The 16202-nt window shown below is 39.4% G+C and overlaps 1 protein-coding gene across 11 annotated transcripts in view; it reads left to right on the top strand.

The window, feature by feature from the left end:
• CD46 (CD46 molecule) overlaps positions 1 to 8419 on the top strand; it is a 53302-nt gene extending 44883 nt beyond the window's left edge. For 6 of the 11 annotated variants that reach the window (XM_054474800.2, XM_054474780.2, XM_054474495.2 and 3 more), the window contains one exon: positions 6426 to 8419. In XM_054474800.2, the coding sequence (XP_054330775.1) occupies positions 6426 to 6498 (73 nt within the window). In that variant the 3' untranslated portion in view covers positions 6499 to 8419. Of the gene's footprint in view, positions 1 to 3143; positions 3241 to 6425 lie in introns of those variants that run through there. The other 5 variants (XM_063672762.1, XM_063672755.1, XM_063672753.1 and 2 more) reach the window with 2 other exon arrangements.
• Positions 8420 to 16202: the final 7783 nt, after the last annotated feature.

The following is a 16202-nucleotide window of genomic DNA, read 5'->3' as shown; positions in this document are numbered from 1 at the left end:
TTTTTTGTTTTTTTGTGATGGAGTCTTGCTCTGTCACCCAGGCTGGAGTGCAATGGCGCAATCTTGGCTCACTGCAACCTTGGCCTCCCAAGGGATTCTCTGCCTCAGCCTCCCGAGTAGCTGCGATTACAGTCGTGCACCACCACCACTGGCTAATTTGTTGTACCTGTACTAGAGATGGGGTTTCACCATGTTGGTCAGGCTGGTCTTGAACTCCTGACCTCAGGTAATCCGCCCACCTCGGCCTCCCAAGGTGCTAGGATTACAGGCATGAGCCACCACGCCCGGCCTTAATGGGTCTTTTATAGCTGAACAGTTATCTGACTGTTACACTCCCAAATGAAAGGTTCAATAGCAGTAGTGAACTGAGATTCCAAAATTAATTTGTCCAGTGATTTTTTTTTTAAAGCCCATATTTTATAGCATAGGGTCCAACCGACAGTTGCCATTATTAAAATTTTAAAATATTTTGGGAAGGTATGATATATTTAGCCAATGCAACATAATTAATCCTGCAAATAGTAGCACAACTTGAGGAAAAATAGTCCAGAAAATGGTGTGAGAGATGAAACTCCTAATTGCCTTTGAACTTTAAAATATAAACTGAGTGGGAATCTTTTAGAATAGATGTTGCCCTTTTTATGATAGGAACATACTCGATTGGAAATTCAGCATATGTAATGGCTGAATCCAAAGCTAGGCTCTCTTTATGGATCTATTATTTTGTAGTTCATGTTATTTTGATAGCCGAACTGAATGTGAGGGTGGTTTATCTTTCTTCAGAGTCTAGAGCAATGCTTCTCTGACTTTAATGTGCACATTAGTCACCTGGAAATCTGTTAAAGTGCAGATTCTGATTCATTGGGTTTAGGGTGGAGCCTGAGACCCTGCCTGTCTAGTGAGCCCCCAGCGCTGATGCTGCTGCTGTGCCTGGGCTACACTGACCAGGGTGTTGGCCACTACTGATGTGCCCATATTGTTGAAGTCTGAAGAAACACTATGAAGCTTATTGGCAAATTTTTCTAATATTTAAGATAATTGAAATTTTTAAGATTCCTCATCCATGTGTATCCTTAAAAAAAGGCTATGGGGTAATAAATAGTACTTGGCTTTTCTTACCTTTTTTAACTCTTAAAAAACAAAGATTTCCAGCCGGGCGTGGTGGCTCACGCCTGTAATCCCAGCACTTTGGGAGGCCGAGGCAGGCGGATCACGAGGTCAGGAGATCAAGACCATCCTGGCTAACACGGTGAAACCCTGTCTCTACTAAAAATACAAAAAAAAAATTAGCTGGGCGTGGTGGCAGGCGCCTGTAGTCCCAGCTACTCGGGAGGCTGAGGCAGGAGAACGGCGTGAACCCCGGAGGCGGAGCTTGCAGTGAGCGAGATTGCGTCATTGCACTCCAGCCTGGGTGATGGAGTGAGACTCCATCTCAAAAACAAAAAACAAAAACACAAAAAAACCCCAAAGATTTCCATTATTTTCTTTGCACTGTTTAATGTCCATAATCTTGTCCCCCCAGATTGGCTGTTGTGGCCTTAGAAACTTCTTATAAAGACTATAAAATGTCTGGAGGTACTACTCTACTTCCGGGGGTAACTGGAAGCAGGCTAGCAGGCACAAATAATCTCAAATTGCTGTTAAAGCCTGGCACAAAATGTATTTGTTGTAAACTGGTATATATGATGATTTGGGAACGTAATTACTCTTCTGCAGCCTTCATCTCAAAATACAAAAATAGTGTAAGTAGTCATTTTAAGATCATCCAACATCATTTACGTTACTTGATAAAAAGTGGGCAAAAGGTTAAAGTATTCTGCCACTTTTCTGTTTCATAGCTCTCAGCTAAGAACAGTATGGGATACCAGTGGGTCCGAAACAGGTCCCATCCACATGCTCCCTCCTTTTCCCTTCCCGTTTCCTTTCTTTACTAATTCTTCTACCATACTTTTTAGTCTTGGAAGCCACAGCCCTGTCTTTGCTACTGCTTCAGTCCTGTATTGCATGGCATGACTGTGCTTCTACATAAATATTTAAGTAATGATTTTTTTTAAATGCATGATTATTTTTTAACTCTAGTTAAGCGTCCCTGGATAAGTGACAGTTTGGCTAAGTTAGTGAAAGTTATTTGCATAATTTATATATTTATTACCTGTGACAAATAGTTTTTCCTTTTTTCCATTAATGGTATTTATTGTTTTGTATAACCTAAACTGACTTTTAATGTTATATTAATATTGACTGACCCAATTACTTTATTAAAAATAGTGGTCAATTCAGGTAATTGGGGCATATAGTGACATGGGGCAAAAAAAGGATCAAATTAACTTAAATGTTTTTCTAGTTGGCCCTTAAATTCTTGAGCATTTAACCCTTCAAAAATTTTTGAGCAACTACAAAAATGTTTTGTAATTAGTATAGAAAGCACCCTTACAAAATTAGATCCATCTCAGAAATATGAGACACCATGTAATACGAAGTTTTGCAACGATGTCTCCTCAGGTTGAAAACAGATGTGCCACAGGAAGACACTTCTTAATGTAAAAGTCCAGAGACATCTGAAAATACATGTCATAAAGTTGATTTCTAGATAATATTACATGGATTTGATACATACTCAATGTATTCCCTCAAAATTGAGGGTGTTAGGCTGGGTTTGGTGGCTCACGCCTGTAATCCCAGCAACTTTATGAGGCCAAGGCAGGCCGATGGCTTGAGCTCAGGAGTTTGAGATCAGCCTGGGCAACATAGTGAGAGGCTGTCTCTTGGAAAAAAAAAAAAAAAAATCAAGAGTGCAAGAGACCAGTACCATTTCTCCCCAACAATCTGTTATTCCTTGAAAACATTTTGACATGAATCACTTCATGCAAAATGGCTTCAAAGATAAACATATTAAACAGGAATTTCCAGTCTGTTTATCTGCTGGATGATCTATATGACTTCAAAGTTCAAGTAGCTTCTAGCACAAAATTCATGTTTCCAGTCCTTCAGTGAGAATGAGAAAGTCTTAAGTTATGAACCTAATTCTCAGCTTTGCTGCTATTCTCTTACACTGGATTTTATCCCACTTGTTATGCTACTCTTTGTTTCTTTTTGGTTTGAAGTCACCATTTTATTCAGCCCTTTTCCCTTCCTCTGTTCAGCACATACCTAACTGATGAGACCCACAGAGAAGTAAAATTTACTTCTCTCTGAGAAGAAGAGATGAGAGAAAGGTTTGCTTTTATCATTAAAAGGTATCTGTTTTCTATTGTTTATTTTCAGATGTCCTTTCTTTTGAAAAATATTCAGTGGATATATAGATATCAATAACCTGAGCAAAGAGATATTGGCAGTAAATATCAAAGAGGAAATTTACATTCCTGTTCCCTTTGCTAAATTATTGATGTTTTCTTATACCATGCCCTTCGAAAACATAATGTGTACTGACAGGCTTTTGCTTTGACGTAGACTTTAAATAGAGTTATGTTCCCCTAGTCCTTTTATCAGACGATCTCACTTCTACCTTGTAAAACAGCTGTGAATCCAAAAGTAAGAATTTGTGAGCCAACTGGGAAATGACCACAGAATCAACTCATTTTAAGTGCAAGGAGGAAAAATGCCCTTTTATAGAAACAAAAATATATTTTACTTAGTTTTGTAAATTTATTCAATTCCAACGTATAAATAACTCTGTAAGGACATTTTATCAGTTTCCCTGGGCTGGGATATTTTTAGCATATCAAAGGAAAACAAAAAAGTCCTCAGATTTTGAAAAGTAATGGATTGCATTGCCTTAAACCCTTGGACCCTGTCCACCTTCTGTCTTTGAACTGAACTGGAATTATTTCTCTGTTTGTGCTAGAATGTGTGTCCGCAGAGCTGGGAAGAGATGGAGATACATATCCCACCTCTTATAATGTGAGGCCCTAACCTAGGTTATAATCAAAAGTTTGGGAGCAGGATCTACAAAGGCCAGCTGGAAGGACAGTTTCTTAGTAAAAGCAAAGTGGTATCTTTGGTCACAGGAGGAAAGGGAAAGACAAAACATACCAACCAGAATTGGCAGTCTGGGCCTACCCAGTCCTATATACAGTAGTTCCTTCTTATCCATGGGGGATACATTCCAAAACCTCTAGTGGTTTCCTGAAACCTGGGAGAGTACTAAACCTTATATATACTGTTTTCTCTTATACATATATACCTATGATCATTCAATTTATAAATTAGGCACAGTAGGAGATTAACAGCAATAACTAATAACTAATAACATCAAACAATTATAAAAATATGCCAGCATCACTACTCTTGTGCTCTGAGGCCACTAAGTAAAATAAGGGTTACCTAACCACAGGTACTGTGATACTGTGACAGTCAATCTGATAACCAAGACAGCTATTGAATAACAGGCACATAGTGTCCACAGCGTGGGTATGCTGGACGAAGGGATGATTTATATCCCGGGAGGGATGGAGTGGGACAGTGTGAGATTTCATCATGATACTCAGAATGGCACACAATCTAAAACGTAGTTATGTAATTTTCCATTTAATATTTTTGACCGTATTTGACTATGGGTAACTGAAACCGTGCAAAGTGAAACCATGGATAAGGGAAGCCTACTATATCTTCTTAGTCTCTTACGACACTTGAGGCTAAAGCCAACTAGGAAAATAGTTTTTAGACTCTCTCGAAGCTTCAGGGTATCTGTAAACATTTGAAGATAATTTAATGAATGCTGTAGTTAATATTTTGCCATCTTCAAAATAGCTTCATTGTTATATCCAATAAATGTTTCTTTAAATTTGTGTTAATGCCTTTTATCTTTGGCATAGATTGGATTTTTATTTAAAACTTTATTTAAAGAAAGAGATTCTACTACTATGGGGAAAAAATATTTACTTAGAAAAATATAGTGGTGGCCAGTCCTGGTGATACACACCTATAATCCCAGCACTTTGGGAGGCCGAGGCTGGCAGATCACTTAAGGTTTGAGACCAGCTTGACCAAAATGGTGAAACCCTGTTTCTACTAAAAATACAAACATTAGCTGGGCATGGTGGTGCACACCTGTAATCCTAGCTACTCAGGAGGCTAAGGCACAAGAATTGCTTGAACCTGGGAGGAGAAGGTTGCAAGTGAGCCAAGATCACACCACACTGCACTCTAGCCTGGGTGACAGAGCAAGACTCTGTCTCAAAGGGAAAAAAAAAAAGAAAAGAAAAATATAGTGGTCTTGGAGAATTCAGTGACAGGCCAAACCATTAAGTCTGTCATCACAACAGTCCTTAGGGAATTGCAATATTATAAGTATAGTAATGACGCAGTGGAGAACCATAATGATGGCCTCCCCGACAAAGAAGAACAAACCCATTTATGCCTGAGGTTGCAATTTTTTGAATTTTTGCAGTCAGACCCTGGCGATGACCTTGAGCAGTAGGAGATAAATTCCACATGCTTAGCGTTCCAATAATGGAACACTAGGCATAAATGGGTTATTAAAGTTTCCAAAATTAACATGCTTAGCTGTGACACTGGAAAGGCAATGTGTTTGCTGTGGCACACATACTAGTAAATAATGACTGGTCCGAATTTGGTTTTCGTTTGTCTATTAAAGTCAACTTACTAAGGCAGGGAGGGCCCAGAGCTGTGCTGTCCAATTCAATATTCAATAGCCATGTGTGACTGCTAAGGACTTCCAAAGTGGCTAGTCCAATGTCAGGTATGCTGCAAGTGTCAAACACACACTGGATTTCAAAGACTAAGCCAAAAAAATGTAAAATACATCTCAATATTTTGGTTATACTCGGTTAAAGAAAATAAAATTATTTTTGCTTTTTTATGTTTTTAAAAGTGGCTTCTGGAAAATTTTAAATTACATGTATGACTGGCGTCATCTATCTTTGGCCAGCACTAGACTAGAATAATAGGTTTTACAAAGTTGTCTATTGTTATACTAAAAGTATGATGTAAACTTTAGTTATTTAGGAGACTCTTAGTGGAATACATGATTTTCTTGACAGTGAGGGGTAGATGAGGCATCACATACTTGAACAGTTAGAACCACTATCTTTTTAAAGGTTCTGTGCCAGAGCTACAGCTTTAAAATGGAGGGATCAGGAAAGCATGCGTTTGTCTCCAGTCTTTCCCATTGGCCCTACACCAAAATGAGGACATAGTTACTAAGTACTTTGTGTGCTACTGCTCTATTTCTTGTTTTGGAGGGGATCAAAAATATAAGACAGGAATAAAGGAAGGTTTTTTTTTACAGTGAGACCAGTTGAACATTTGAAATTATTTTAAAAGAATAATTTATTTCCCAGGTTGGCGGCTCATTACTATAAAGTATTTTTTTAATTGTTCATTTTCTGAATAGGCTTCTGGAATTTAATTTCTGTACTTAATTATATTTATCTTTGACATGATCTTTATACCTTGGTTTGTAGGAATGCAGATGGTGGAGCTGAATATGCCACTTACCAGACTAAATCAACCACTCCAGCAGAGCAGAGAGGCTGAATGGATTCCACAACCTGGTTTGCCAGTTCATCTTTTGACTCTATTAAAATCTTCAATAGTTGTTATTCTCTAGTTTCACTCTCATGGGTGCAACTGTGGCTTAACTAACATTCCAATGTGGCTTGAATGTAGGTAGCATCCTTTGATGCTTCTTTGAAACTTGTATGAATTTGGGTATGAACAGATTGCCTGTCTTCCCTTAAATAACACTTAGATTTATTGGACCAGTCAGTGCAGCATGCTTGGTTGTATTAAAACAGGGATATGCTGTATTTTATAACATTGGCAAAATTAGAGAAATATAGTTCACATTGAAATTATATTTTCTTTGTAAAGAAAGTGGCTTGAAATCTTTTTTGTTCAAAGATTAATGCCAACTCTTAAGATTATTCTTTCACCAACTATAGAATGTATTTTATATATCGTTTATTGTAAAAAGCCCTTACGAATATGTGTATACTACTTTGGCTCTTGTGCATAAAAACAAGAACACTGAAAACTGGGAATATGCACAAACTTGACTTCCTTAACCAAGAATATTATTGGAAAATTCTCTAAAAGTTAATAGGGTAAATTCTCTATTTTTTATAATGTGTTCAGTGATTTCAGAAAGCTAGAAAGTGTATGTGTGGCATTTGTTTTCACTTTTTAAAACATCCCTAACTGATCGAATATATCAGTAATTTCAGAATCAGATGCGTCCTTTCATAAGAAGTGAGAGGACTCTGACAGCCATAACAGGAGTGCCACTTCATGGTGTGAAGTGAACACTATAGTCTTGTGGTTTTCCCAAAGAGAACTCCGTATGTTCTCTTAGGTTGAGTAACCCACTCTGAATTCTGGTTACATGTGTTTTTCTTTCCCTCCTTAAATAAACAGAGGGGTTAAACATGCCCTCTAAAATTAGGTGGTTTTGAAGAGAATAAATTGATCAGATAACCTCAAGTCACATGAGAATCTTAGTCCATTTACATTGCCTTGGCTAGTAAAAGCCTCTTACCTATGTATGTGTCTTACCTCATCTCCTAAAAGGCAGAGTACAAAGTAAGCCATGTGTCTCAGGAAGGTAACTTCACTTTGTCTATTTGCTGTTGATTGTACCAAGGGATGGAAAAAGTAAATATAGCTCAGGTAGCACTTTATACTCCGGCAGATCTCAGCCCTCTACTGAGTCACTTAGCCAAGCAGTTTCTTTCAAAGAAGCCAGCGGGCGAAAAGCAGGGACTGCCACTGCAATTCAAATCACACTGTTAAAAGTTGTGTTTTGAAATTTTATGTTTAGTTGCACAAACTGGGCCAAAGAAACGTTGCCTTGAGGAAGATATGATTGGAAAATCAAGAGTGTAGAAGAATAAATACTGTTTTACTGTCCAAAGACATGTTTATAGTGCTCTGTAAATGTTCCTTTCCTTTGTAATCTCTGGCAAGATGCTTTAGGAAGATAAAAGTTTGAGGAGAACAAACAGGAATTCTGAATTAAGCACAGAGTTGAAGTTTATACCCGTTTCACATGCTTTTCAAGAATGTCGCAATTACTAAGAAGCAAATAATGGTGTTTTTTAGAAACCTAATTGAAGTATATTCAACCAAATACTTTAATGTATAAAATAAATATTATACAATATACTTTTATAGCAGTTTCTGCTTCACATTTGATTTTTTTCAAATTTAATATTTATTTTAGAGATCTATATATGTATAAATATGTATTTTGTCAAATTTGTTACTTAAATATATAGAGACCAGTTTTCTCTGGAAGTTTGTTTAAATGACAGAAGCATATATGAATGTAAGAAAATTTTTTAAGCTGCAAAAATGTATTTGCTATAAAATGAGAAGTCTCACTGATAGACGTTCTTTATTGTTCATTTTTTTAAAAATGGACTCTTGAAATCTGTTAAAATAAAATTGTATATTTGGAGATGTTTCATGATGATGTGTTTATTTCTAGTGGGTTTTGTCTCAAATTGAAGTATGTTTCTAATTGGCCCCATCTAACCATTCCACTCCCACAGCCATTCTTCCTGTCCCTCCTAGCTCAGACCCTTAAGTATCCCCAGGCTTCTCCACTCCCAACCCATCACATAGATACTGCACAGAGATATCCAGTGACATCACATTACCTACTGGATGAAGTCCACATTTCTTAGCCTGATACTTGAAGACCTTTTACAATTAAATCCCAACTTTCTTCCCCAAGCCTTTTCTATTGCACTTCTTCAAATAACCTACTCTCTGTCAAGCCTGACCATTTCCCCTGTGCTTTCTGCTGTATTCCTAGTTCATTGTTGCTTGAAACACCTACTGTCCTGTTGAGATCCTATGCATCTTCCAAGGCCCAGCTCAGATATTCCCCTTCATGAAACTGTGCCTGATTTCTGCCCAGCTCTTATAGTCTTTATTATTACCTAACCTTGGGATAGCCACATTTAAGCATCTATATATACACGTGTCCAGTAGAAGATATATCTTCTGCATCCTATGAACGCATATGTAGAGCTAAATAAAAACCCAAGTCCTAACAGTATAAAATTTATGTAACTAGTAGGATTTGGTTGTTTCTGCAAAAATTGTTGCTCTCTCTGCAGATTTGAATTAAGTCAGATTGCTAAATTTCTCAGAGCAGGCTTCAGTGTTTCTCAACCATGGCTGCACATTGCAATCACTGGGGGAGATTTACGGACACCTGGGTCCCACCCCTAGAGATTTCTAGTGTAATTGATCTGGGATGTGGTTTGGATGTAGGGATTTCGAAGCATCCTAAATGATTCCAATGTGCAGCTAAGGTTGAAAACCCATGCATTAGTAAATCTCCAGCCCCACAGTCAATTTTTCTATATAAACTTGTAAAGATAGAAGTTAAAGGCTTATATTTATAGAAGAAAATTATGGCTTTCTTAATTCAGCCTATTAAATCAGAAAATTTCATTGAAGACTAGTTAAGGTTTTGTTGTTTGGCTAACTGAACAAGGCTATCTGTGGTTTAGAAATACAGAAGCACTGTCAAATATAGAAATACAGAAGCGATCTTTGTTTAATAAAACGGTGAAAATTATATATATGTATTTTTTTATATATATATACATATTTTGAGACGGAGTTTCGATCTTGTTACCCAGGCTGGAGTGCAATGGCACGATCTTGGCTCACTGCAGCCTCTGCCTTCTGGGTTCAAGCGATTCTCCTGATTCAGCCTCCTGAGTAGCTGGGATTACAGGCATGCACCACCGCGTCTGGCTAATTTTGTATTTTTAGTAGAGACGGCGTTTCTCCATGTTGATCAGGCTGGTCTCGAACTCCCAACCTCAGATGATCCGCCCACCTCGGCCTCCCAAAGTGCTGGGATTACAGGCATGAGCCACTGCACCCAGCCTGAAAGTTATATTGACTATGAATAGAGCATTTTGGAAAATCTTATGTGACCTTGAGACTGTAATGTATTTCTTAAACTGGGATAAAATATATGGGGATAGTTACTTTGTAAGGTAACAATAAATCTGTAAGAATGCTGAAGGGACTTTAGAAGGAATATGAATTTGTGGTGTTCAAGTAGATTTTAGGGTTTGTGGGAAATAGTCAACTCTATGGTATTCTAAAACTTAGTAATTTGTCTTTCAGCTAACATTTTAACCAAGAATGAGCTTTTCTGCATATTTTTAAATTTTGCATACTTGTACTTAAGTAGGATTTAACATGGAGTCTAATAACTTCCAGAAATGATTCAAAATTGAGTGACTGTACATACGGATTTTTTTTTTCCTGGACTACACTGTTTTCATCAGAATTTCTAGGCTCACTCAGAAAAGGTTTTCTAGGCTCACTCAGAAAAGGATTAGTATGACTAATCCTTTGTAAATCGGAGCACTGCTGCCCTCCTGTGGACTGTCACGGCATTTGACAATCCCTTCCTTACCAGCTCAAACTTAGTCACTATTCAGAAGTTTGAGTCATTGCTGTGATTCCCAGAAGACATTTTCAATTTCATTTGGGATATGGTATAAGACTAGTCCTCTTCTCCTTCCATGAAATCAAAAATTATTTTTTATTTGACACGGGATCTCGCTCTGTCACCCAGGCTGGAGCTCAGTGGCTCAATCACAGCTCACTGCAGCCTCAACCTCCTGGGTTCAAGGGATCCTCCCAACTTAGCTTTCCCCAACAGCTGGGACTACAGGTGTGCACCACCATGCCTGGATAATTTTTTTTTTTTTTTTGTAGAGATGGGCTTTCGCATGTTGCCTAAGCTAGTCTCGAACTCCTGGCCTCAAGCAATCTGCCTGCCTCAGTGTTCCAAATTACTGGGGTTCCAGGCATGAGCCACTGTGCCCAGCCAAGATTAACATTTTTAAAAGAGTTTTAAATGCTGTCCCTTATTGCTTAAGTATCGAAGTATAATATTGTGGATCTGTGGTCAATAAACAATTTTTCCTTCCCTCTCACATACCAGCAGAACATTTGAACAAATTGCCAAAAGTATAGATAACATTTGAAAAAGCCACCCATCTTGATTCCTGATTTGATAGTACATAGCCCAGGGAAACCTGTACAGAGGTGGTAAAACTGATGTTAGGAGACTCCACCTCCATTTATAAGATTTACCTGTCTCATGTAGCTTTTTACAAAACTAAACTATAATAATATGCTGCAGTGGCAAACCCTGTACTAAACTACTGTAAACAGGAACGCCTGTAAACTGTAATCCTGGTGTTTGGGGCTTGTGGCTTCATTGAGAGAGAATTCAGGAACAAATGCTTAGAGAAGCACTTCAGAATGGTGTTCAGGAAAATTATCTATCACCTGGAAAATTATCTATTGTCTGATTAATCTCCTCCACCTGAAAGCGTTCCTAGGAAAAATACTCTGTAAATTTGCATTTAAGTTGGGACTTGAGAATTCTTTGGTTAGGTTCCCATAGCATCATGCTTCTCAAGTCTTAGTGTGCCAGTGAGTTACATGGTGATCTTCTTAAATTAGAATCAGAAGATTCAAAAGGTATCGGTTGGGGCCTGAGGTTTTGCATTTCTAATGAGTGCCTAAGGACTGCTGTTTGTGGTGGGCTGTATAATGGCCCCTAAAGATATCCAAGTCCTAATACCTGGAACCTGTGGATGTTACTTTATATGGCAAAAGGGTCTTTACAGATGAGATTAAGAAAATTGAAATAAGGAGATTATCTTGGATTATCCAGGTGGGGCCCTAAATGTAATCACAAGGGTCCTTCTAAGAGGGAGGCAGGGGGAGATTTGACTGTGCCAGAAGACAACATGGCCACTGAAGCAAAAGACTGCTCTGCTGGCTTGGAAGACGGAGGAAGGGGGGTGCAAGCCAAAGAACGCAGCTCTAGCAGCTGAAGAAGGCAAGAAAACCTGTTCTCTCCCAGCGCTTCTGAGAGGGCGGGTGGCCCTTGCAGTCCGGTGAGCCGACTGCAGGCTTCTGAAATCTGTAACTGTACAAATGTGTGTCGTTTTAAGACACCAGGTTTGTGGTAAATTTTTAGGGCAGCCACAGGAAACTAACACACCAGTGCTGGGGGCCCTCAGACCACACTGAGTAGTAAAGTGTTTTAGGAACAAGACCACAGAAGAGAGGCTCTCAACTTTAAAACAACAATGATGTCCAGGCCCATTCCCAGACCAGCAAAACCAGAGACTGTAGGGATGGGACCCAGGGAACACTAATTTAAAGGCTCTTTGGGTGAACTGAATAGGAAGACAGGGTAGGGCACCATCATACTAGAATAAACTCAAAAATACAACTTTTGTGTTCAAGGAAAACTCTCAAGCTCCATCGAAATATGGACACACTAGTCTGCCAGGTACTCTCCTGAAACTACACACCAGCTTCTCAAAGTGAAGGTCTGGGCCAGTATGTTACACAAATAATAGTCCAGTTCTAGGCTTATTTCTGTTTCACCTAAATTGGCCAAATATTTGACTTGTCTCATCCATATTTATTAAGGACTCATCAGTGTTTACTTCCACAGATGGGATTTTCCAGTCCAACTTGCATGAGTCTTGAAGGTGCTGTCAGTCTAATAAGCCTCCCCACTCAGTATTTTTTTTCATTATCTATTCACCAAGACCCGCTTATAAATTTACAGCTAATAAAATCTGGTAAAATTTAGATAAGCAGGACCTATGTCCTACAAAGCATTTTCTACCTAGGTTGATAGCATGGCTTCATAAACCCGATTCAAGATGTTGTTTCTGGAAGAAACATTCTACATAATTACCAATTTATTGTGCAAAACCACCTCAGAATGGCAATTTTAAAGAGCTGTCCGCATCCAAATGAATAAAACAAAATAATCCTGTTTGAGAGGCACTGCAGTTACATTTTACTTCTCATGACTTAGCAATGTGGCACTATTTAAGCATTCAGTGAGAGTGCCATAAACTTCTTTTATAGAAAAGACGTCTCAAATCATTGTTTTTGTGCTTTAATGCTGAACTCAATTTCACACTTACTCATTTGAGGACGAATCAGAGCCTCCTGAGAGCAAAAATCTGTTGTTTGTATTTGCAACACCTAGGCTGGAGCTTTGAGCGTGGTGGGTGGATCAAACTGTTTAATTGGTAGGTAGTACAACAGACCCCAAAGATGTGTGACCTGTAGGTATTTAATACTATTGTAGCCTATCTCAGTGGGAAGTGAACAAAACTTAGGGTCTTAACTAACACCACCACTTAGGGTCTTCCCACCACATCCTGGGGATTAGAACATGGGTTCTTCCATCAACAGCCTGAAATAGCACTGCAGCTGCAGTGAGGGGGTGCAGCACATGTACTGGCAAGTCTTCCCAGCAAATGCTACTTCCGCCCCCCACTCTCAGCCTACTGGGCAGGGCAGCCATCTAGGGGAAGACTGTGGCAGGGGGTTGGGCTTAGAAATGGCTTCCTAGATGGCTGATTTGCCATCATTTATTGCAAGCCACTGGCGTAAAAGAGTTGTACTGCAGGTAGTTCATAGTCATGCACCTCCTGTGCAAAAAGCCTGATCAAGGGGCCACAGCCCGCCTTCCTGAAGATCCTACAAGCTTGATCCCCTATCAAATCAAATCTGGCTAATCTCTGAATAGCTTTACAAAACTGGCTCACTGGGCCAGGCGCGGTGACTCACACCTGTAATCTCAGTACTTTGGGAGGCTGAGGTGGGTGGATCACCAGGTCAGGAGTTCGAGACAAGCCTGGCCAACATGGTGAAACCCCGTCTCTACTAAAAAATACAAAAATTAGCTGGGCGTGGAGGCGCGTGCCTGTAATCCCAGCTACTCGGAAGGCTGAGGCAGAATTGCTTGAACCCGGGAGGCGGAGGTTGCAGTGACAAGGACATTGCCATTGCACTCCAGCCTGGGTGACAGGGTGAGACTCCGTCTAAAACAAACAAACAAACAAAAACGAAAAAAAACTGGCTCACCTTGTTTTCAAGTGTTGACATAAACTAATAGTCAAAAGCACCACTCAATCTGTTATAATGCAAGTGAAATCAGTGCTGTGCCCCTTCAAGGAACCACGTGACAGTATGTTTAGTTGAGCATCAGTTCCTTGCAGGAACAGTTGCTGGCAGAAGGGCTGTGTCTACAGCCCATGTGGAACTAAGGAGTTTTCCCATTCAGTAGGGAGCATCCCTCAGCCTTGATCTTCAACATTTCTTCTCTTCCCTAATCTTTTCTCTCATTTTATTTCTTGGCTCATAGAACTTCATTCTCATCTTAATGGGCTTCATTTTTAATGTCTGGCTGGCTGTAACCTACTTCAAATTCTTTATGAAGTAGGCAAGATCTGCATAGCCAATTAATTTTTCAGGACCCACTTATTGTCACAGAATTATGAATGGGAAATAACAGATGAAAAACACAGACATGATAAACTGAACATAGTATTTATTAAGGTCAGGATGCATGAATAGACTCTTAACAGAAAGATAATTCAACGGCAATCAATTTACAGAATTTAGAACTGCACTACATTTCAGCAAAACGCAACTGAGAACATCAGATAAATTATAGTAATTTGTTTTTAAAAATCCATTAAACTATCTCTTACCTCTGCAATAATGTATCATACATGCAGTTAAAGAAGTTAGTAGGGAAAAGCATGATCTTCCTTCCCCATTCTCTGCCCATCCATCTTCCAGGAAACCACAGGCTGCTGCCGCCCAGACTTGGCATGAGGCTTCGAGGCTGCTGCTTTTCCCCCTACATCATAACCGATTTCAAATGGTGCTAGACAAAAACAGACTCTGAACACCAGGAGAAATCGGTCAGCCTGTGTAAGAGATGGGCCAGTGGTGCTCCCAGGGTCTGCACCTCGACAGTCCAGGTGGCAAGTCTGATTTCGGGTGCCCCGCAATCAACGCTGAATACTCCAGGGCATCCTCTAAGAGCAGACTGATGGTGCTGATGTGGACAAAATGGTCCTCCAGGTGTACTGCCCTCTCCCCTGCCCCATGACAATCGATACTCAATACATTGTTATCCAACAGAATATGACAATCGCCACACTCAAAGGCCCTACGAACACATTCATGCTGGTGATGGCTGCTAGGAGTCAACAGAAATAGCATCACAACCTCTGCCCCTGCTCAAGCCACTGTGTTTATTTTCAACACAACCCCCTTCCCTACTGTCACCTCTCCCAAAACCCAACAAACTCAAGAGTGTATTTTGCTCTTCAAGTTCTTCCCTGGACTTCTCGAACAGACTCAAGTGGCAAGTGGAGAGGAGCCAGTCCCCTGAGCAGCAGTTCCTCTGCAGTCCACCCTTGGCTGTGCTGCAATTCTTACTCCTAAAACACTGATTTCAAATGGTGCTAGATACAAAGATGGAAAAATCTAAGCCACCATGTGAAACCAGCTTCCAGAAGAAGAGGATCTCGATGAAGAAAGAATGGAGATTCAATCGGAAGACCCAGCCTCTGCCCTGAGGAGAAATATCTTCTTGCAGTTCTACTTGTGATATGACACAGTGCTCCATGGGAAAGGCACAGAGGAGGTTACACAGGGCTGCACAAAGCAACATGAAAGGCACAGCTGATGCTTCAAACAGATGAGAGCAATACAAAACTCATTAATTCTAGGTTAATTCTATTTAACTTCACACCAGTCACTACAAATTATTGTATATGATGAAATAAAATAGCTAAAATTATTATTAAAATACATTAATATTTACATTTGTACTGCCCTGCATTTGTATAGTATTTCACAGTATACAAAGTGTTTCCAGATATATTCTCTTACTTCATCAGGACACAAGCACCCTATCTGCCTGTGGAATGAAGCTCCAGCTGCTACACAAAGGTGAGTCTCACCTGGGCCAGGACAACTCTTCTATGTGTCTTAACTTAAGAGCATGCATTCCTCCTTCCCACCCCATACGTAAGTATCAGAATATTCAAATATGACCCCGTTAATCTGCAATCTTATTTAACCTCTGATGTGACTTTAAAAACTGGTACCCTATAATTGTACTAAGCAGATAATCCTCTAACATAAGAATTGAGTTTTATTTTCAAAATCTGCTTGAAAATAAGATTTGCACACTGTATTCCAAATTAGATTTCCCATCTCCTTACTGCATCATCTTTTTTGGTTGTTTGAAGCTAAGAAAATATGTGTATTTCCTCTGATACCATAACCAAGAGAAAAGAGACAGAGTAGAAACTGTATATTTTAGGTTCCTTTCAGGCCTCTAGATACAGGCT

Source organism: Pongo pygmaeus, chromosome 1, assembly GCF_028885625.2.
Source record: "Pongo pygmaeus isolate AG05252 chromosome 1, NHGRI_mPonPyg2-v2.0_pri, whole genome shotgun sequence".
NCBI lineage: Eukaryota > Metazoa > Chordata > Mammalia > Primates > Hominidae > Pongo > Pongo pygmaeus.
Note: the sequence above shows the minus strand (reverse complement) of the source record. Positions and strands in the feature narration are given on the sequence as shown.